General features: G+C 42.9%; 1 protein-coding gene across 2 annotated transcripts; it reads right to left on the reverse strand.

The window, feature by feature from the left end:
• Positions 1-351: 351 nt before the first annotated feature.
• LOC137286198 (toll-like receptor Tollo) lies at positions 352-22,336 on the reverse strand. Of its 2 annotated transcripts, none has more exons than XM_067817913.1 (2): positions 21,866-22,336; positions 352-4,906 (listed from the first exon to the last, which is right to left on the reverse strand). In XM_067817913.1, the coding sequence occupies exon 2, from the start codon at positions 4,903-4,905 to the stop codon at positions 1,102-1,104; it is 3,804 nt and encodes a 1,267-aa protein (XP_067674014.1). In that variant the 5' UTR covers position 4,906; positions 21,866-22,336; the 3' UTR covers positions 352-1,101. The 2 variants fall into 2 exon arrangements, with proteins under 2 accessions (XP_067674014.1, XP_067674013.1); XM_067817912.1 differs by lacking the exon at positions 21,866-22,336 and adding an exon at positions 20,992-21,073.
• Positions 22,337-24,310: the final 1,974 nt, after the last annotated feature.

Raw genomic sequence — 24,310 nt, forward strand, 5'->3', positions numbered from 1 at the left:
TCCCATCAGAAATTTACATATAATTTGTTCCGTGTATTTTCATTCTCTATATTGGCAATCGCCCAGTGTTATAATGAATAGACGTGGAATCCTGTAATGTATCGACGAGTAATCATCACCCCTATGACGCCCGTGGCCATCTTGAATCAAACACTTCACCTCCTTGACATCTCATCTAAGTAAGCTGATTCCATGGGAAATTGTTCTCACCGACCGATCTGGAAATGCCGATTGATTGGGGAAATGCGTATGATTTTGCGTCGGTGTGTTTTTTAGGCAATTATTCTCGAAAACTGGAAAAACCATCTCTGATTAACATCGATTTTGCTATGAAAGACGGCCAATCACGAGTTAACACTGACATTACTTTATTTAAATAACAATAATAATAACAACAAGATATATGGATCAGCATCAGACCCAAGTTATACATAAAATATTGCAGAATCATACATAACTCATACCTGGATCATGACAGTCATTATACCGTACTGCAAAAGAAACGCATAAGTGTTCAGAGAACGGAGAACAAAATACTTATGTCACAAAGTAATAGGCTCGGTTCCCCTTAAGTTACATTGTCTGTTGATACTGTTTTCATTAAAGGTGAACTCTTTGATTAAAGCGTACCAGTACTTTCCCATACTCTTCAACATGGCAAGATTTCACATTGGCTAACAAATTCCCTGGAATAAATATTTCATATATTTGCGTACATAATACTAATCACAATATCAGATGGAACCTTTTTCACAATTCCTGGAAAAACAGCACTAAACCTCGGGTAACGTCCAACCCGTGGGCAAGGGCAGCAATGGTTCGCTGATATAACTTTTAATACTGGACATATTGCAGTGTGAACTGAAGAAATGCCAACCGATCACAGTGAAAAAATACAATGAGTATTGTCTGCAGTGGTGATGCACTGGACGTTAGTGGTTCTAGTTTGGCACACGTGTTCTGGTAACCATGGCAACTCATAATACTTAGTACAAATGGATCTTGGAAGCGTTTTGAAATAACACATTTTCATTGACAGCCACAAAAGCAGAGTGCACTTGACATAATACGTATATGACAACATCTTTTCATTTTGGTGTTCTACGCCCTTTCGTAGTAACACGCTCCATAGAAATCTTGGTTCCTTGGTTTGGGCAAGGGTGGCGCTACCTGTGCGTCACGTGGTCTGAAGGGGAGGGGCTCCACTTCCTCGTAGTGCCCGGATGAGTTATAGTAGGAACCGTTATAGTTAGAAGAGTCTGTGTGGTGGGCGCTGCCTACGGACTGGTACACCACTGACGATACAGGGACCTCGTACAGATCGTTCACTACGTTCTCAGAAATGACGCTGATGCGACCGTTGTTGTAGACGCTGGGCAAAGCGTCTCCAGGATGCCGGATCACATTCTGGACTGCGTATGCACCCTTCATATCAACATATCGATCCTGCACATCAGGCAACGCATACGTTAATTTTTCCCAAAACCAAGGATCTTTATATTCTAAATATGTCCTAGTTTTCATATAAAGTTTTATCTGAGGGTCGAGCCTCCGTTCGTCGATGTCGTGCATAACGATGACGATGAGTCTGTTCTTCATCTCAGACAGCACCTGCTGATGAGCCGTAGTGAAACTAAAACGGCACCATTCGTCGTCCAGGAAGCTGTCGGATAGTACAATGATAGTCCTCTTACTACTTTGCACACTGCGGACAATTGTCTCAGCTATTGAAGCTCCTACCGGGAAGTCCCGGAAATGTAAACACAGTTTAAATTTTTTATCCCCATTTTCAAGTTTCGGCGTCAGTTCATGGATGATGAAATGTTCGTCTTTATCACTGCAAGACACAAAGGCGTCATAGTACCTGTTAGTGTCACCTGCTGTAGGGTCCTTGGAAAAGAGTCTCCATCCAAACCTAGAGTAACACCACACTTGGAGAAGGTCCTTCTTAGCAATAAGCAGGAGCACTAGAACAGCCACTACAGCCACAGCAGCACTTACTGCGATTACTAGTGTCAACTGCGTTGTGTCTCCCACTTTCACGACACTGTCATAGGACACGTTGATGAAGAAAGTGCTGTTGGCTTCACACAGTGACTGCTCGGAGTATTCCAGGAATGCCACTGTAGCACTCTCTCCCGGGGCCAGCGGGCCCCCCTCCAGCATGCATCGGATGTGCACAGCGTCCAACACAGATCGACCATGACCTATAAGCATCTTTCTGAACAAACATATAAAGTCTTGTTGACATGACCACGGGTTAAATGCTAATGCCACTCTAGAATGATTTAAGAGAGGCGAGATTTCGTTGATACTGATATTCTCGAAGTCATTGTGCTGAAGGTTCAGATACATCAAATTAGACAATAATCTGAGAGAGCCGCTCTCTATCCATGCTAACCTGTTGTTCTCCAAATGTAAACGACTCAGGTTCGTCAAGCCCATGAATACATCGGAGCTAATGACAGTCAGATAATTATCGTTCAGGTACAGAATCTGCAGAGACTTGAGTCCGATGAAGGCTCTTGGCTGGATGTGGTGGATGTTGCTGTGGTTGAGATGCAGAACCTGAACCTCCGCCAGGCCCAGGAAGGTGTGTTGTTGCACGGTGCGGATGTTATTATGATCCAACATAAGCTCCGTGGTTCCAGTTGGGAGATGTGGTGGGATGGTGGTCAAGTTCTGGGCTTGACAGTGCATGCGGTGGACGGGGTAGTGTGAGTCTCCAATGACACATTCACACTTGTTTGGACACACGTACTTACAGTGACACGCGTCGAATCCACAACATGGACAATTTTTGGCACACTTGACTGCATATTCACACAAAAAATGAGACCTAGGGACTGTTGGTATTATCCTAGGGGCTCTGTCGTATACGCTCATGCATGTTGTGAAGCGATAGTCTGGGAACACGGGCAGTGACGCTCCATAGCTTGTGAACTTGCCCTCATTGAGGTCCTTCAACCAGCCTAGTTCACAGTCACACTGGAATGGATTGGAGCTGATGTACATTTTAGCCACAGGTTTCATGTCTCTTGGCAGCTCCACTGCGATAGAGGGCAGGGATGTGAGGTTGTTCAGAGTCAGCCTTACCTCCTTAAGATATAGCATCGTCCTGAACGTGGAGTGGGAAATATAGTTCAAACGGTTCTGACTGAGATCCAGGATTTCCAGCGAGTCCGGGAACTGACCTCTGTAGATCTCCTCCAGCTGGTTTCCACGGAGATGGAGATGCTGGAGATCCTGCAGTTCCCGGAACGCTCCCGTCGTCCCTGACAGTCTGTTCTTGTCCAGGTTTAGATAATACAAAGAGGACAGTCCCCGGAACATGTCTTCAGTCAGGTTGCTCAGATGATTATTGGCCACGTTGAGTAGTTCCAAGTTCACCGCGTCCTCGAAGACATAGGGAGGCAGAGTGCGGAGTTGATTTGCCTTGAGGGTCAGCCCTCGTAGGTAGGTGAGCGATCTGAAGGTGGTGGAGTTGAGAAAGGTAAGTTCATTAAAACTGAGATCTAGATATTCCAGTAAGTCCGCATGCTCTAGGTTGGGTAGCTTGCTAAGACTGTTGTGGGATAGATTCAGTTTCAGGAGGGCTTGCATATCTGACAGCAGCCCCCGGGGAAGTCCATCCAGACGGTTGTAGCTCAGGTCGAGCTGTTTCAGATTTAACAGTCCCGGGAACGCCTCTTTCCCAACCGACTGAAGTTTGTTATGTGATATGTCCAGAGTCTTCAGACTGAAAAGGTTTCTGAATGCCTGGCGAGGAATAGTGGTTAGGTTATTATGAGATAGGTCCAAGACAAAGAGTCTTTGTTGCTTCTTGAATGTGTTCCTGAACAGCTTGTCTATTCGGTTGTGCGACACGTTCAGGTACGATATGACTGGCAGTTCCGCCAAGGCATCTGGGTCAACACGTGACAGCTTGTTCCCAGCCAGAGAGAGAGTGTCCAAAGCGGGTAGGCGTGCGATCTCTTCCCACACACTGTCATTCACATTGACGAAGTCCAGGTTGAGCTGAATGATATTCGACAAACCAGATACGAGACCTTTCGGAATCCCACGCAGTGGGTTGCCTGACAAGCCAAACACTAGGAGTTCACTACAATTCTTGACAACATCTGAGGCGATCTCTGTTAAAGAGTTGTTGGTCAGATCAAGCCAGATGAGATCGGACAGACGGTTCAAAGAGTCGGTCTCTATCTTTCTGATGAAGTTGTCTGATGCTGTGAGTCGCTTCAGATTGGGCAGTGAGTATCCCAACATGACTGGTATGGTTGTGATCATATTCGCACTTACATCGAGTATCTCCAGGGACTCAAGTTCATCACCCCCACACAGGATCCCTGTGTTGTCCAGACTTGTTACAACGTTGTTGGAAATGTTGAGGCTGTGAATGTAGTCGAGATGGCAGATGGAGGGCATGTGACTCAGGCCGCTGTTGATGATGTGTAGAGCTCGGAGACTGACCACGGAATCCAAGAAGCGTGGATGGATGTTGGTGAGTTCAGCTCCCTCTATCTTTAGCTCTTGAAGGGAGGTTAACCCTGAGAACACATAAGGAGGGATATCGGTGAAGCCGCAGTTTTTAATAGTTAGTTGTTTGAGCTCACTCAGCTGACTGAACATATAATTCCATAATGGACTGCGCCCTGGGCTTGCACAGGTAAGCGTCAAGTACACTGTCTTCTTCCTGGGGATGGTTGCGAAGTATTCCTTGTTGGGTAGGGAGGACCAGGAACAATCTAGGAACACCTCCCCAGTCTCCTTCAGCCAGATACAGTCACAAGGGCGCCCTGGGCAGCTGTATTCTCCAGGGGTGGGGTTCGGAATCGAGGGGGATGATCCTACCCCTGCCAGCAGCATGATACCCTGCAGCGTCAGGAACAGCGGTGGTAGAGGCATCCTGAAACAGACAACGACGACGGTAACTACATGAACATTACACATACCACCAAATGATTGACAATGGAACTGAAGGTTATATGCATTTGTTCTAGGTCGTGTGTTAACCGTAGATCATTGTACCCTTTGTAATTTGAAATCTTTGAAGGAGATTGAGATAGAACGTACGATGACACAGAACACATCATACATCATCAACCAATGCAATGCAGATTTATGGAATAGGAGCCAGAGTAATATCATCTTGTTCTAAGAGCGAAACAAGATTTGCTGCCGTGTGCTATTTATCTGACACCGACTCAGCAATATTTCAACACTATGTCGCTGTCTGTAAATAACAGTATATTAACTATATTTAAATTAATATTTTAGTCATAGAATGTACAGTGGAAGCTGTCTAAATCGGCACTAATTGAGACTGAAGAAATAATCCGGTTTAGACAATGTGCCGAATTGTAGAGCTGATGATAAATGTACTAGTCGTGGATGGGACTGAGATTATGTGCTGGTGATGACAACTTGCCGGGCTGGACAGATGTCGGTTTTCACAGCTTTCACTGTGAACGGGAAATCTAAACATATTTACTGCAACACTGCTTGCTGAAGCAAGGGGTCACGAACAGACGAACCCAAACAAAGCCTGAACATCCGATCCACCGTTTACGACATTTGTTTTGCTTTTCAGTTCCAAAATCACCATGGTTACCAAGGAACCAACAACATACCATGCGGCCATTGATTCAGTGCAAGCTTATGATCACACAGTTGAGTCATTGATGAAGGTAGTGGACATCCGCCAATGTGACCAACCGATCAACCTCAGTGTCACCTCTCAAAATAGATAAGATACACCGGTGACCTTTCTGACTTTGGAACCAAGAATGCGACTTTTAGAGATTGCCATGATCCCCGGGTTTGACTCCGCCCTGTATCCGCCTCACTTAAATATACATCACTCAAACACATCTCATTCTTACATCGTTGACCGCCGTATATCCGGTCCGGAAAACCCTATTTTAGTTTAATCGCAACACAGGCAGGCTGAACACTCTATTTTACTTAAATGGCTTTCGCATCCCCCAGCGTCGTCTATCCTCCTTGCAACCCCCACGCTATACATGTACCAGAACCCACTACCACCGATGTGGATAATCTCAGTTTGTTGCAGTAATATTGGCAGCTGTTTATTTCTGGATGTTGAAACATCTTTATTTGGCGCATAAACCGCTATTTCAACATGGATCAGACGCGTGTATATGCAACCTAACAGGCCATGTTTCGTAATACTATGTGCCCAGAGATTATTGTGTAAAAACAGAAACTAATCCTGCGAGTGTTAACACCTCACACCTCCATATTCATCTCAGTACAAACATTACAAACAGTACAAACACATCCAGTCATCGGTCCTGACAAACACACAAAGCCGTATATCTTAGTCAGTACCTTCAGAGTTAACATCAGTAGATGAGAACTATGTAGAAGTGAATAACCAACAACTGTCATGTAATTGTGATATTTTATAACTATTACTTTATAGAGTTTTGAGAGTCATTTAGAAGTTGGCGAAAATGTAAGAGGAGTATATAGATGACCACTTCGTCTTTATGGTATAACACAACGTTTCTTGGCTACCTCTTCTCCCTTCTTCAGATGATTTTCTATGTACCAGTCTCTGTTGAGGTTATCGTGGGTTCGAATCTCACAATCTCCCGTATTGTGATTTTCGTTTGTCGGAATCAGACAATGATGGATGGGAAAAGTCCAAGACTTGTTCCGGGTTCTCTTCACATTTTAAGCAGACATGACGCGATATAAACGGAATACAGTTAAAAGGCGTTAAACTATGATTTCTCACTCACACTGTTGTGACAGTTCTCCCTTTAAAAACATTTCTTTAAAATAATTGTAATTTTATATACACCCGTTCCTCAACTGTTGCTTAAGTAGACACTAGGCTTGAAATGAATTTACTCGGCTTTTAGTACAAAAATAAATTAAAAATAAATAATTCCACAGTCACGGTGTAACACAAAAGAGGTCCAGTGCCAGGGGAACTTAAAATTGCTTCTGGTGTAACCAGTACCACTATCCATCACTTACTGGAGAGACACTATACGGATAGAAATTGAACAAGTGCATTAACTATTTAAATATATGTGTCAGTGTGCTAACACAATATATACACCAGTGGCCCATCCATTGGGGAACTGATGACATACAGGAAACTGCTGTGCCTTCATCGAGAACTCCCGGCAAGACAAGTACATACATATTTCATACCTAACCAGATGAAATGCTACTCTTAACTTCGTTACGCATCCATCATCGAGTAATCAGTTGCTGGAGGCCAGCGTTGGCACCGTCAGCCGATTGCTATCTGGATCATGAAGTCAGTGGGAGGGTGGGTGTTGTATCCCGGGTGTTGCACCAGAGTAGGGTCGGGACTGGAGGGCAAGTATGGTGATGGCTAAAGGACATGTCAATACCTGCTGACGCCATGTTGCCGAGACGACATCACACGGAAATAAGATCTGACTCCCTTTAAGATCGTTAAATATCCCATTTCCTAACTATATCGATGAAGTGCATAATCATTCCACAATGTCACACACACCTCCGAGCACCCGATGCTGTATCAGTACCTACCATCAACCATGTACAACACACCCAGTACTACAGCCACACTCCCGCATTAGTATCTACCATCAACCATGTACAACACACCCAGTACTACAGCCACACTCCCGCATTAGTATCTACCATCAACCATGTACAACACACCCAATACTACAGCCACACTCCCGCATCAGTACCTACCATCAACCATGTACAACACACCCAATACTACAGCCACACTCCCGCATTAGTATCTACCATCAACCATGTACAACACACCCAGTACTACAGCCACACTCCCGCATCAGTACCTACCATCAACCATGTACAACACACCCAATACTACAGCCACACTCCCGCATTAGTATCTACCATCAACCATGTACAACACACCCAATACTACAGCCACACTCCCGCATTAGTATCTACCATCAACCATGTACAACACACCCATTACTACAGCCACACTCCCGCATCAGTACCTACCATCAACCATGTACAACACACCCAGTACTACAGCCACACTCCCGCATTAGTATCTACCATCAACCATGTCCAACACACCCAACACTACAGCCACACTCCCGCATTAGTATCTACCATCAACCATGTCCAACACACCCAACACTACAGCCACACTCCCGCATTAGTATCTACCATCAACCATGTACAACACACTCAACACTACAGCCACACTCCCGCATTAGTATCTACCATCAACCATGTATAACACACCCAACACTACAGCCACACTCCCGCATTAGTATCTACCATCAACCATGTACAACACACCCAACACTACAGCCACACTCCCGCATTAGTATCTACCATCAACCATGTCCAACACACCCAACACTACAGCCACACTCCCGCATTAGTATCTACCATCAACCATGTACAACACACTCAACACTACAGCCACACTCCCGCATTAGTATCTACCATCAACCATGTCCAACACACCCAACACTACAGCCACACTCCCGCATTAGTATCTACCATCAACCATGTCCAACACACCCAACACTACAGCCACACTCCCGCATTAGTATCTACCATCAACCATGTCCAACACACCCAACACTACAGCCACACTCCCGCATTAGTATCTACCATCAACCATGTCCAACACACCCAACACTACAGCCACACTCCCGCATTAGTATCTACCATCAACCATGTACAACACACCCAATACTACAGCCACACTCCCGCATCAGTACCTACCATCAACCATGTACAACACACCCAGTACTACAGCCACACTCCCGCATTAGTATCTACCATCAACCATGTACAACACACCCAATACTACAGCCACACTCCCGCATCAGTATCTACCATCAACCATGTACAACACACCCAATACTACAGCCACACTCCCGCATCAGTACCTACCATCAACCATGTACAACACACCCAATACTACAGCCACACTCCCGCATTAGTACCTACCATCAACCATGTACAACACACCCAATACTACAGCCACACTCCCGCATTAGTATCTACCATCAACCATGTACAACACACCCAATACTACAGCCACACTCCCGCATTAGTATCTACCATCAACCATGTCCAACACACCCAACACTATAGTCACACTCCCGCATCAGTACCTACCATCAACCATGTACAACACACCCAGTACTACAGCCACACTCCCGCATTAGTATCTACCATCAACCATGTACAACACACCCAATACTACAGCCACACTCCCGCATTAGTATCTACCATCAACCATGTACAACACACCCAGTACTACAGCCACACTCCCGCATTAGTATCTACCATCAACCATGTACAACACACTCAACACTATAGTCACACTCCCGCATCAGTATCTACCATCAACCATGTACAACACACCCAACACTATAGTCACACTCCCGCATCAGTACCTACCATCAACCATGTACAACACACCCAGTACTACAGCCACACTCCCGCATTAGTATCTACCATCAACCATGTACAACACACCCAACACTATAGTCACGCTCCCGCATCAGTATCTACCATCAACCATGTACAACACACCCAACACTATAGTCACACTCCCGCATCAGTACCTACCATCAACCATGTACAACACACCCAGTACTACAGCCACACTCCCGCATTAGTATCTACCATCAACCATGTACAACACACCCAACACTACAGCCACACTCCCGCATTAGTATCTACCATCAACCATGTACAACACACCCAGTACTACAGCCACACTCCCGCATTAGTATCTACCATCAACCATGTATAACACACCCAATACTACAGCCACACTCCCGCATTAGTATCTACCATCAACCATGTACAACACACCCAGTACTACAGCCACACTCCCGCATTAGTATCTACCATCAACCATGTACAACACACTCAACACTATAGTCACACTCCCGCATCAGTATCTACCATCAACCATGTCCAACACACTCAACACTATAGTCACTCTCCCGCATCAGTATCTACCATCAACCATGTCCAACACACTCAACACTATAGTCACACTCCCGCATCAGTATCTACCATCAACCACGTACAACACACTCAACACTATAGTCACACTCCCGCATCAGTATCTACCATCAACCACGTACAACACGCCCAATACTATAGTCACACTCCCGCATCAGTATCTACCATCAACCACGTACAACACGCCCAATACTATAGTCACTCTCCCGCATCAGTATCTACCATCAAACACGTACAACACGCCCAATACTATAGTCAGACTCCCGCATCAGTATCTACCATCAACCACGTACAACACACGCCCAATACTGTGGTCACACCGCGGTATTGAAGCGCGGAATACGCGAGTAGTCAGCACCCCAGGCACACATCGCTGTGATCTGCCGCTACCTTCCTGCCGCTAGGGAATTGGCTATCTATGCACAAAACATTTCTAATCATTTACGGTTTACTAACATGCTATCTTTCCATGGAAGTCGATGAATAACATGAGCTAATACATAAAACGAGAAAAGTCCAAGAGAATCCCATTATTTGATTCCTGTTTTGTCTGGCAGCTCGGTGGGCGCTTGCCGAGAGCTGCTACGATGAGACAGTAAACCACTGTACGGTATATACTCCAACAGTTTTCGTGACATGAATGAGAAAAAGGATAGCAATTACGTTTTGAAGTCTTTCGGTCCTTTTAGCAAATTAAGTCTTTTTATTCCCGTATTCTAAATAGAGAAACATGGCGATCTTCAGTTTACGCGATCGTGACCACATACTGCCCAGTAAATGAAACTGGCACGGTTCACTTTACGTCCGAATGAGTATGATTTAGTTAGAGCTATGAACACAAAAATTTCATTGCCAGACCTAATGTTCCACATGTAAAATCAATGTAGAGTTGGGGTATTATTATAGTCTGATAAGGAAAACAGTCTGCTAGCGTAGAAAATATTATTTTAAGCTGAGCGTCTGGTGCTGTAGTCGTGGTCGCTCGCCGTGATTGCGCCAGAAGTGACCACGTGGTGTAACTAACCTGTGTATAAGTTATCTTCACGGTGAGTTCTGGTCTGCGTCAGCAGACCCTCATTCTCCTGCCCCTCCCCGCCAACCCCCTCCGCCGTGAATACAGCCAAAAGCCTCCGGGTAATTACCCCAGACTCGAAATGTTTACATGAGGTGGTATCGTACGGTTGCCGGTGCTGACAGACGGGGAACTAACGGAAGGGAGGAGGGTGCATTTATAGTCCTACAAGAAACTTTTAAAATGTTGTTCGGTAGCCGGAAAAACGCTAAGTCTCATACAATACATATTTCCATAGAAACAAAATACCCAACGACTTTGAACACTATACCCTGTGAGTTCGTAGGCTTGTTTATTGAGGGGGTTTTCCATTCCAGGAAGCGCTTGGCGCAAGGGGAAATAATGTAGTTTAGGGACTGTGAGAGAGTCATTCAGTAGTTAGAGAAGGGTGTGTTTCACAGGAGGTCTGAGCAGGGGTGGTATTTTGGGTTAGAGCTGGGGACATGCCAGAAAAGGTATATGAAAAGTCTGCTGGGATGAATGTCTGTTAACGGTGAGTCTGAGAGAAGTGTCAAGGTTAATGATGGAGGCTTGTTAGAGAGACGGGATAATGTACAGTATGTCTGTGAGAGGCGTGAAGTTGTTTTCTGACAGTGGTGGCTGTGGAGGGTTTGGCGTCTTGTAGAGAAGGCCTGGGGGGAATGGCAAGTTAGGGTGACGAGTGGAGTCGAATATCGAGAACAGAGACGGCGGTGTACAGTGGCTCTGATTGCGATGCAGATACGTGTATCTTACACAGTGGTGAAGATGGAAGAGGTGTTAGTGGTGGGGGCTGGATGGGGGTGCATGGAGGGTCTGGCAGAGGACTTGCCGCTGAATCTCAGCATGGCCTGTTATGACAGAGATATATCGGCGATAGTCAAAGGAATGCAGGGAGATGCTGTAGGCGCCAGCTGGTACCAAAGCCCAGAACTACAGCGGCCGGGAAACTTCTACATTGCGTAAACATATTCCGTGATGACATTATCACCCTCGACAGGAAACATGTCTTACCGAGGCGATAGCAATAGCTAGGGAAGTAAGAAGTACGGACGGTCAAGGTCAGAGAAACCATCACGTACGTTGACACCATCAAACCTCCATTCCATAGAACGACCTCATCTACGACCGTTGTAAGATTATATACCGTCAGAGAGTTAGCGTTAGTGCAAAGCCGCACTGGCCCAACATACTAAAACCAGAGAGAAATACATTTCAACAATAACGTCTTGTCGGAGTTCTGATTACATTGCCTGGTGTGTCAGACTTCTAAGTGTGGTTTATAATGAATATACGCTGACGGAAAACATTGAATATCATTCTTTTTGGGTGAGACGCGCAATCGCAATACCAATCATTTTGAAAGCTTGTCACAAACTGCACATAACGTAGTCCAATCTGCCTGGATAATTCTACAGCTGTCAGTTCGCGCTACAACAGTAATCCTTACAAGCCAGGACACGACTATTATTACTGTCAGAGCTGTTAGGACTGCTCACAGTCAGGACCAGTGACACTGACTAAATCCCCGGGACTTTGTGACCAGCACACAGTAACAACAGCCTTGCATGGAGGGGAACCTTCTTATAAAGTGAAACACGAATAACTCCGAGTGGGTCATAATAAAGATAAACAACAACATGAAACATTTGGACGTGCTTCGACCTAGTTATTTTGGATTAAATACATGGGCGGGTTAAATTTGGAAGAAAACACGTTGCCGGGGTAACTTAATTTATTCCCATAGAGTAACTGTACAGTATGGATGAAAGAAGGCACTGTGGGTGGAATCCGTGTGACCATCAACACCACTATGCCATCCTGTTGTGATTTATGACGACCTTTCACGCATTCGGTAGACAAACAAAGGTATGATTCAGTTGAAGAATACTTAAGCTGAATAGGAGCCCGGCGACATTAAGTGTCTATGAAGATGGGAGCAAATCTAGACTTGCTTCTTCTTGGGATATGGCATTGTAGAAAAACTGGTTGAAAGGCCCATTAGAGGCTTAGGGATGTTGTAAATATTCAGTACAAACATCCAACTGTGGAAATACTTGGAAACCATTTTCAACATGTCATGGCGACCAGAGCAAACGACAGATGGTAACGTCGTCATCCCCATCAGCGCTTGAGCGTGATCGACGACCTGACAGATGACCTCAACGTCTGGACAAGCAGCCACTTCAGTGACGGCGGCGGACAAAGGGGATGTCGTAACCGACGGAAGTCAGAAGGGCTAATAAAACTGCACCGGCGAGTGTGGAGATCAAATCACTGGCTACATCAATCGGATGGCCGAAGCAAGTACAATCAGCATTATGGCTTAATCAGGGTAATTAATCACATCCGACAGGCTTGACGGCCAGGCATGCCGTTGATCTGTGAGATGGGTTGTGGTCATTTTGAAGGGGGTGCCCACCGGGGGAGGGTCAACATGTGTTTACTTACTAATATGTCCCCTGGGGGTCCCGCATGAGGTTTCGTTACAGTGATGTATTCAACCGAATAATAAGTCAATTATGCGCGTGTTGAAGATGAAAGGACAGATGATAAAAACATGATGGTGACCGCTGGGGGTCAAGGTGGATGGAGAGGTTAAGAGCAGGGGTGGATAATAAAATAAAAATATAGCTGCGAGCAGCGATGAGGGCTTCTTGGATGTTATGCAATACAGCCATTTGCATCTGTGACGTACTTCCAATAGTAGTCATGGCTACAGATAATATAGATACATGCTACTGTCAGTAATGGGAAATGTGTCATTCTTTTACTCTGAATTCATATTGGCTTTAAATACAGATGCTACCCGTATTAGGATATCAATCAAACAAACATAATGATTGTTGCTTTCAATTCTTGTAGGCTTTGAAACAGATGCTACTTGTAAAATAACATAAAAGAGAAAAAACTTAGTGGTTGTCCATTCAGTGATCAAAGCATGCACACTTCACAACAATCTTTTCAAAATGTCTAAAACATAAAAGCCTAAGCTGAATGTGATTCACGGTATGTTACTTAAATATATATATAATATATGTTGTATTAAGTAAATCTATATCAATGAACATAACAAACATGTCCAGTGATCTCACTTCAATAACATACAGGAAAAAACACCATTGATCTTGTTGACATACTCGTACTTGAATTGTTCCTGAGCTTGTGATTAATCTTGGAAATTTCACACTACCAGCACAAACGTAATACTAGTCTAGATGGATAGACAACGCCATTCAGTGTGTTCACTTTCGTGGTTCAATTGATGTAAATTTGACTTATAATATTCATAACATCATACCAGTACCAGCTGAATGCTCAATACCATAGGACGATAGCACGTTACTATAGTCCAAATGATACTGGTTGTGATTGTGTATGAATTTAAAAACAAGTTAACAGCAGCTATACCTGCTTCAGTTACATGATCATGAGCACAACATACATCAGGTTGTAGGTATGCTGAAGCACACAGAATATTTTAAATGACTAATAAAACCTGAACAAAATGGCTTGTTGATGAACGTAATTCTATAAATCCACGTATCCACTACAGAACACACAAAAACCTTTAACTTTTTCGCATTTTCAGTTTGTTGTCAGATAGATTCATAGGCCTATAAAAGGCATTTCAACAAATAACTCTACTTAATTTCAACTGACGCTCAGATCAAATGTATTTGGTAAGCGCTAGCACTTTTGACATACACAAAGACACGTTATATTTATATCAACAGAACTCATACATATCGCCAACTTTGAACGGAACGACTGAAATGACAGACAAGAGTGAGTGCTGCTGTGCGGTCTTGTGAGACAGATGTTTGAAGGAGCAGCCGTAATTGTCCTCCCGCTTTCCTTCAGATTTTCGTGCTCTTTCCAAGGGTTAAACGTTAAATGCTGCGCCAACTTTTGGCACATTCCGTCGCGTATTCATGGGCCGTCGGTGATAAAAAGAAGTGCCTATTTCCTTAATAAGCCGAAACTTGGGGATTTTGATGGCTGGTATTGTTCATGGTGATGTGTGCATAGAAGCAAGCACTTTCGATAGATATTTAAAGCGGTCTAAGCAGAAATATTAGCAAATTTGCTTCGCACTCTTTCCTTTCATTAGGGGGCACGTCTCAAACGTTGTGTCTTCGTTTTAGCTAATGCAGTGTGTATCACCGTCAAAACGGAGCATTTTAACAATGATGTCTTTGACGTTTTTGTAGTCAACTTTTGCCCCGAAGTAGCATCCAATATGGCGGCCATCGAATCCACATTGTCGCATTTGACGATGTCGTTGCGTAGGGAGGTGCCTAGAGACAAAGTATGGCAAGTTTGAAAGCGGTAGCTGTTGTAGTTGTAGTGCAGCAGATTTTGGGAGCAAAGTAGTCAGAATTGGGCTGAAAAACAGCAGCAAAAACTTCAATCGCAAATAGCGGCCAAACGGTGCATTTTAGCGACTCGACCCGTCCAGGCGAAATTGTAGCCATTTTGATTGCACATCTGCTCAAGAAGTTTGGTAGTCATTGCAGCAGTAGTTTTCGAGATATTTGCATTTCAAATTGAAAATTTCGAATTAATTTTGATTTATCTCCCCTTTGCTATTGGGCCCACAGCCTAGAGATTTTAATGGGGAATATCTACACCTCGGTGCGCATCTGCCTGATTTTTTTCAAGCGATTCTGTCCACTGGTGCTCTTTGTAGGGCTGGAACAAAATCCGGCGGAAAAATAAATAATAATAATAATAATAATAAAAACATCAGTAATTACAATAGGTCTTTTGCCTTATGGCAAGAAGCCCTAATAAGAAAATCGTTATTTTTGAGTTTTTCGGGGTTTTGACACTTGCATATGATAGCATGCCAAACAAACAATTTTTTTAGTCAAGGTCACCAAGGTCACGTGTCAAGGTCATTTAACTGGTTAGACACAAGAAAAAACACTTTTTTTCGCGAGCTAAGACGACATTGTTATGGCATCTAGGCTGAAAGAAATTAGTGTTTCTGTTTTGCCCGGACCCGCTGTATCATATGCGCTGGTTTGATTTTCTGACAAACTTGTCTGTTGTCTGTTCGTGCGTCTGTCCGTCAAAATACTGTATCTCCATTATCTCGGAAACTATTCAACGTACAGAGCTGAGATTTTGCACACCGCATCCTCCTGACTGTGCGTAACAATGCTGTAAAAATCAAGTCATTCAGATTTCAACTTTCGTTGCTATGGATACCCCGATAAACGAAAAACTTCAATCCAAGATGGCGGCCAAACGGTTAGAGATATCGAATTTTGACCCCCGCCCAAAAATGTTCGCCTTCACATGACCAAGCCACATGCAAAATATGGAAGCGATTGGATCAATAGTAAGGGAGTTATATGCTGTTTTATGCCGTTTTAGACGCATATTAGATTTCTCCAATTTTCAAAGCCACATGGCCGCCAAACGATGCAACTTTTGATATACATGTAAGAACACGAAATGTTAAGCATCTCATGCTAATGCACTATGCCGATTTTCACGTCATTCTGTGTAAAACTCTAGTAGCTACAGCGTTTCAAATGTAGTGTCATGAGAATCTGAGGAAATCCAATATGGCGGCCAAACAATTCACATTTTGACATGCAGCAAAGAACAAAAAATGTTCAACACATCAAGTTACTGCACACTGCAAGATTTTAGCTGCGTAGCTGTAATAGTCATGGTGCTGCGATTTTTTGAAAATACATCTGAGTTGAAAATAAACAACAAAAGTAAACATCTCCATATGCGTAACTAAGCAAGATATCGCAACAAACGTTCACTTGCTACATATTTTAGGTAGGTATTCTATATCTGCAAAATTTCAATGTTCTGCTGGCAAAACTTTCAGAGTTATGGATTGCGGAAAATGCGTACTTCACAAAATCTGCAAATTTCCTTTCAACAGCTTCAATCCAATATGGCGGCCGCATCACGTGACTTTTGATATATGACTAAGAACAAAAAATGTTCACCAGCCAAAGGCAACTTCAGAACATGTATTTCTAGCGTTGTAGCTGCTAAGGTTGGCTTGCAAAAAAAATCACAGAGAAGCCTGTATACGTTTTTGAAGACAACTTTTGCCCCGAAGTAGCATCCAATATGGCGGCCATCGAATCCACATTGTCGCATTTGACGATGTCGTTGCGTAGGGAGGTGCCTAGAGACAAAGTATGGCAAGTTTGAAAGCGGTAGCTGTTGTAGTTGTAGTGCAGCAGATTTTGGGAGCAAAGTAGTCAGAATTGGGCTGAAAAACAGCAGCAAAAACTTCAATCGCAAATAGCGGCCAAACGGTGCATTTTAGCGACTCGACCCGTCCAGGCGAAATTGTAGCCATTTTGATTGCACATCTGCTCAAGAAGTTTGGTAGTCATTGCAGCAGTAGTTTTCGAGATATTTGCATTTCAAATTGAAAATTTCGAATTAATTTTGATTTATCTCCCCTTTGCTATTGGGCCCACAGCCTAGAGATTTTAATGGGGAATATCTACACCTCGGTGCGCATCTGCCTGATTTTTTTCAAGCGATTCTGTCCACTGGTGCTCTTTGTAGGGCTGGAACAAAATCCGGCGGAAAAATAAATAATAATAATAATAATAATAAAAACATCAGTAATTACAATAGGTCTTTTGCCTTATGGCAAGAAGCCCTAATAAGAAAATCGTTATTTTTGAGTTTTTCGGGGTTTTGACACTTGCATATGATAGCATGCCAAACAAACAATTTTTTTAGTCAAGGTCACCAAGGTCACGTGTCAAGGTCATTTAACTGGTTAGACACAAGAAAAAACACTTTTTTTCGCGAGCTAAGACGACATTGTTATGGCATCTAGGCTGAAAGAAATTAGTGTTTCTGTTTTGCCCGGACCCGCTGTATCATATGCGCTGGTTTGATTTTCTGACAAACTTGTCTGTTGTCTGTTCGTGCGTCTGTCCGTCAAAATACTGTATCTCCATTATCTCGGAAACTATTCAACGTACAGAGCTGAGATTTTGCACACCGCATCCTCCTGACTGTGCGTAACAATGCTGTAAAAATCAAGTCATTCAGATTTCAACTTTCGTTGCTATGGATACCCCGATAAACGAAAAACTTCAATCCAAGATGGCGGCCAAACGGTTAGAGATATCGAATTTTGACCCCCGCCCAAAAATGTTCGCCTTCACATGACCAAGCCACATGCAAAATATGGAAGCGATTGGATCAATAGTAAGGGAGTTATATGCTGTTTTATGCCGTTTTAGACGCATATTAGATTTCTCCAATTTTCAAAGCCACATGGCCGCCAAACGATGCAACTTTTGATATACATGTAAGAACACGAAATGTTAAGCATCTCATGCTAATGCACTATGCCGATTTTCACGTCATTCTGTGTAAAACTCTAGTAGCTACAGCGTTTCAAATGTAGTGTCATGAGAATCTGAGGAAATCCAATATGGCGGCCAAACAATTCACATTTTGACATGCAGCAAAGAACAAAAAATGTTCAACACATCAAGTTACTGCACACTGCAAGATTTTAGCTGCGTAGCTGTAATAGTCATGGTGCTGCGATTTTTTGAAAATACATCTGAGTTGAAAATAAACAACAAAAGTAAACATCTCCATATGCGTAACTAAGCAAGATATCGCAACAAACGTTCACTTGCTACATATTTTAGGTAGGTATTCTATATCTGCAAAATTTCAATGTTCTGCTGGCAAAACTTTCAGAGTTATGGATTGCGGAAAATGCGTACTTCACAAAATCTGCAAATTTCCTTTCAACAGCTTCAATCCAATATGGCGGCCGCATCACGTGACTTTTGATATATGACTAAGAACAAAAAATGTTCACCAGCCAAAGGCAACTTCAGAACATGTATTTCTAGCGTTGTAGCTGCTAAGGTTGGCTTGCAAAAAAAATCACAGAGAAGCCTGTATACGTTTTTGAAGACAACTTTTGCCCCGAAGTAGCATCCAATATGGCGGCCATCGAATCCACATTGTCGCATTTGACGATGTCGTTGCGTAGGGAGGTGCCTAGAGACAAAGTATGGCAAGTTTGAAAGCGGTAGCTGTTGTAGTTGTAGTGCAGCAGATTTTGGGAGCAAAGTAGTCAGAATTGGGCTGAAAAACAGCAGCAAAAACTTCAATCGCAAATAGCGGCCAAACGGTGCATTTTAGCGACTCGACCCGTCCAGGCGAAATTGTAGCCATTTTGATTGCACATCTGCTCAAGAAGTTTGGTAGTCATTGCAGCAGTAGTTTTCGAGATATTTGCATTTCAAATTGAAAATTTCGAATTAATTTTGATTTATCTCCCCTTTGCTATTGGGCCCACAGCCTAGAGATTTTAATGGGGAATATCTACACCTCGGTGCGCATCTGCCTGATTTTTTTCAAGCGATTCTGTCCACTGGTGCTCTTTGTAGGGCTGGAACAAAATCCGGCGGAAAAATAAATAATAATAATAATAATAATAAAAACATCAGTAATTACAATAGGTCTTTTGCCTTATGGCAAGAAGCCCTAAAAAGACCATGTAGCTATCATGTAACAGGTCGGGTATTTAAACTCAATGGACGGAGCCTGGAAGGATATTAATAATACACCACAGATGTATTACGTGCGAGAGACGGGTGCTGAAGGGGTGGTGGTAAGGTAATGGTGGTATTAGGTGGTCATTGATGTCGTGAAGGAGACACGAGGGGGTGTTCTGTTTGCAGTTTTCAGATTGATTCACGTCAATGGGTTCAGTCGGGAGTTGTTAACTACAGTTACTAATTGATCAGAGTGCCGCTTTATAGCCCAGGAATGGATGTGTGATGGTTTTGCAGTCATCCCCAGCGACAACTCCAGCAGGCGAACCAACAGTCTTGGTGATCTACCGATACAGTCCATGTAACCTTTCCAATAAGCGATTACTTCCTGTCTTAGTCGTTAAGCGTCTCGTTAAACAATCACAGCAAACTTTAGCAGTTTAGGAGTAGTCTAGGTTTGGGTGTTGTGACAATCCTGTTTGTCATTATGAGAACAATTAGAACGCATCACCTGGGAATCGCATGTGCATTCAAACGATCTAAGCAACTTCCCGGGTTTAATTTACTGTCCATTATTGAAAGTTCAGTAAATTGATAACACTCGAGAAGTATAAACACCAACCACTTCGGTTGTTGCCCGACGTGTCTAGGGCGATATTTGATCTGGGGAAATCTGTTTACTAACTTGTGTCCAGTCAGCTGGGCCATAAACAAACACCATATCAGTGACCAAAGGTCAAGATCGGACCTGACATGGTCAAACAGCAATCCGTGGTCACAGTCCTGGGCCAGGACATAACAACAAGTATAATCACAACCGGCAGAATATATCATTAAACAATACATAGTCACATTTACATATATCAAGGTTCTAAACTATGAACTTTACTATTTGCAATTGTACATACGTCAGTTACGCACGTGTTAACACGTATGTTGTACATACGTTTCAAACTCCTTCCAAAAGTTGCGTCGAAAAGATCATCTGAAATGTCATTTGATTATCTGTAGTGTCCTCATTGAGAAGACAGTCTGTTAATATTCAGGTACTTTGTCTCACGCACTAGATAAAACTATTTCAGTTCGACTAGAACTTTTGAAACACATTCCAAGAGATGAATTATTTTGTTCGCCTTTAAGTTAAAGTGTATTCAGGATATGGATTTTCCGAATAAATATTTCATGCTTCTTTAAATAAATGTCACATTCAGAACCGATATCTTTGACCCCACAGATATCTCGCTTTTGTTTTATTCAAGTGACATATAACGTTTGAAAAATGGCAAATTGTTGAAATAAGTTAACAAATATACTGTTCGTACGCATATTTCACATTTCCTAACATAAGATGATACAGCGATATTGCATTGTAGAATTCTTTAACAAAACCGTACTTACGTGCCGGATGCAACCACAACGAAATTTCAATCATGTGAAGACGTAATATTATCAAGAATCCACATTCATCAATGTCTATCCGAGACAACCTAGATCATCAACACGTGCATACGTTCGCCTTGGCCAACGGGCTACATAAGATTTCTGCTCTGGGCGTCTATTGTGTACATGTGGGCGACTGCCGTCAACTACAGACACATGCGCCTGCCATATATACAAACATACAGGTCGTCTTTCTACAGGTGCCAGCTGATTTGACATGTATATTGATGAGGGTAATTAAGGGGAGATACTGTCAGACTGTTTGTATAGAGCGATGCTACACTTGCTGTACCGATAGCATCAAATGAGTGTATTGTACCACAACACAGTGCAGGTTAACAGGAAACATGCCCGCCTGGCGGGTTAAACCATATGTATACAATATACAGCAGCGGGGGATGGGAAAGCAACGAACGAGGACATATTTGGATTTCCCACTTACATTATATGATTAAGATATTACTTATGTAAATATTACTATCGTTTACTAAAGAGTAGAATAATAACTGTCATTGTATTAGTTTAAACATATGTAATCACACGAAAAGATAAGTTCTTGGTCACATTGTCAAAACCAGTCGAGTACACGGTACATTTGGGACTGAATTTTCATAACAAAACACAACTTCTAGCAGTTGTAGGGTAGAGTTCCCCCAGTGATTCACCTCATCCGAGAATTTGGTAAATTATTCTACTTTTGTTTCTGAGAATTTGTTTTTGTTTTGAGAATGGTTTTTTATCACATTCCGCTTTCAAATAAAAGAGACCTGATGGTATAGGAATACATGTATATAGACGGTATGGTTATCAACGTGGTGGTGGACGTACAAACCTGTGATAACTGTTACTCTGGAGTCACTGCACTGTTACGTCCATCCTAGCTTGATTCAGGTAATCCTTGGTAGAGCGCCTTTTCACATAAACACAGCATAACTGTCATCACAGGCTGTCCCCAGTCCTGACTTTAGGTAGCACAGTCAAGCAAGTAATAGCGTCCCGAGAGAACCCACCGACACTTTCTGACATTTGATGGCTCCTGGAACCCGCGAGAGGGGTCCTCGGTATAAAGCGCTGGGCGGAACTGTGGGCAGGGCGATGAGCTTGGCTGTTGAAGTGGTTGTGCTGTATAGCGAGTTGAGCGGTCCGAGGTTTCTCGCTTGTGAACACTCAGCGGCTGACTAGTCAAGTGATGACGACAAACGTTTCATCTCAAGTCGTGGTTTATTTCCAGGAAACTGAAAAAGTAAATCTCAAGTCAGAGCAGATCGCCACACAAATGTTTGTGATAACTTTATTGTGACTCAGATTACAGAACATTCCCATTACTTGCGCCGGGATGGGCGAGTCTATTCTTAAAGGGGGCGTGGGTTATCGCTCTGCCAGAAAGACTCCTACATTTTGAAAACATTTTTCAGAACGACGTAGTCACTGTTTTGTGACTCTTCTGGATGGGAATATCGTACAGAGGATATCATCACTATATCATAAAAATTTAACTGCACTTATTAATAAAATGCCGCCCACCCCCAGTATCATAATGGTAGGGTCGTGTTTACAATGGCCAACGTGTTCGCTGATGTCTTTGTGCGACGGTCCTGTCGTAGCAGCCTGTGGGTGTTTATGTATTTGTTTCCCCTGCATCATTGCACCACTTTGTACCGCATCACCCCCCTCGGCACACAGGGGCAGCATTAACGCTAATCCCCCTTCTTACTGACACTCCGTCAAACACAAACACGACCCAAACGCAACATATTGCTTTTCTATATGAACAAATCCCTCAAATCAAATATTGATTTAAACGACAACAATCCAATAATTGGTTTCTCGAGTTTGACTTATTTTTAACACGACGGTGATGTATTTTTCCAAACATCAACTTAATCCATCTTAAAATCGGCTTTTGTGGAAGAAACGAAGGTCAATGTAGCTATTTTAGTTAGCGAGGTCCTGTTATTCGGCCCTCGGTCACGATAACACGGGACAGGAACAATATCACAACATCCTACTGAGGTAATACTGTTGATGTAAGATTTAGCGACCTCATGAAAATCTTCCCGGTTTAATAAGCTGCTGTCAACAGTGTTACTGCCGCACAAGGGTATGTTTGCATACTCATCTCCATAGCTTTAATTTTTGTCTAGATGAACTAATTATGACTGAGCGTCAGTTGACATGCTCACTGGGAACACTTTGCCATTAGGTGACATGTGTTCTATTAACGTCAGTCAAAAGATGTTTCAAATGACCTAATAATATTGATAATTTCATGAGTGCAACCACATGAGAAAATGCACAGGGCATGAAATTGTATTTCAATGTTGAATTGAATTAATATTCTATGAAATAATTTTCTAATTTTTTGTAATAAAGAAATGTTAATGCATTTATAAAAAAAATAGGACCCAAAATTTAATGAAAGGAATATGAGACGTTAGCATGAGGTATTAATTTCTTGTTACCTGTCGTGCTGACGTTCACAAGACTATGAAATTTGTCATATCAGTTTAAGACTTGTTAATAAAACTCCTATTACGACAAACAGAAGTCATTCCGGCCGCCATGAAGCAGCGATGCCGGGTTATGACTCATGGGTTTCAAACGCGCGCATTTAACACCTTAGCAATTACACAAATGTCCCCGATACCTTAATGCATTACAGATTATTTTCAGCGTTAGCTGATGGATGAATTAAGTCTCTAATCACTGCAACAAAACGCCGGTTTTGGGCCTTGATTATACTGAGCAGTCGGATTACATAGTGTTACAAGGTAGTATGTTTGCACAGCATGAGGCCGTTATCACCCGGTTAATTGCCAAAGATAAGATGGAGATTTCGTACCCAAGAAGGTGGCGAAAGGCTAAACAGATACTGATACAACTTCGTCATTGACCCACCAACGTAATTTAAATCAATCAAAGCTTATCTGATATCTCGAATGCAAAATTAGGATGTCTCTCTGCCACTTTGAATCTGCAGCGTTAGATATCACCCCCAGCGGTATCTCCCAACTGATGCGTCGACTTTTTCAGATTCCAATTGTATCGTGACAGTTTCTCGAGATATATGTTCAAATATTGCCAAGCCGATGTACCTTAATCATGTTCTTTTGTTGTTGGTGTTCCTCTGCTGATTGGAACGTATATCTTTGGTTGTAATCACCAGTTGCTATGGAAATTTCTGTCGGGTTTACCATTTTTCCAAGAGTTATTACACATTGCATGACGTGGAAATGGAAAGCTAATATTGAGAGAAGTAGAGGGTACGGGAAAGTCC

Source organism: Haliotis asinina, chromosome 6 (assembly GCF_037392515.1).
Source record: "Haliotis asinina isolate JCU_RB_2024 chromosome 6, JCU_Hal_asi_v2, whole genome shotgun sequence".
Classification (NCBI taxonomy): Eukaryota; Metazoa; Mollusca; class Gastropoda; order Lepetellida; family Haliotidae; genus Haliotis; species Haliotis asinina.

Excerpts from the sequence above, each read along its gene's own strand:
- LOC137286198 (XM_067817913.1), bottom strand. The coding sequence starts at position 4,905 with ATGCCTCTACCACCGCTGTTCCTGACGCTGCAGGGTATCATGCTGCTG.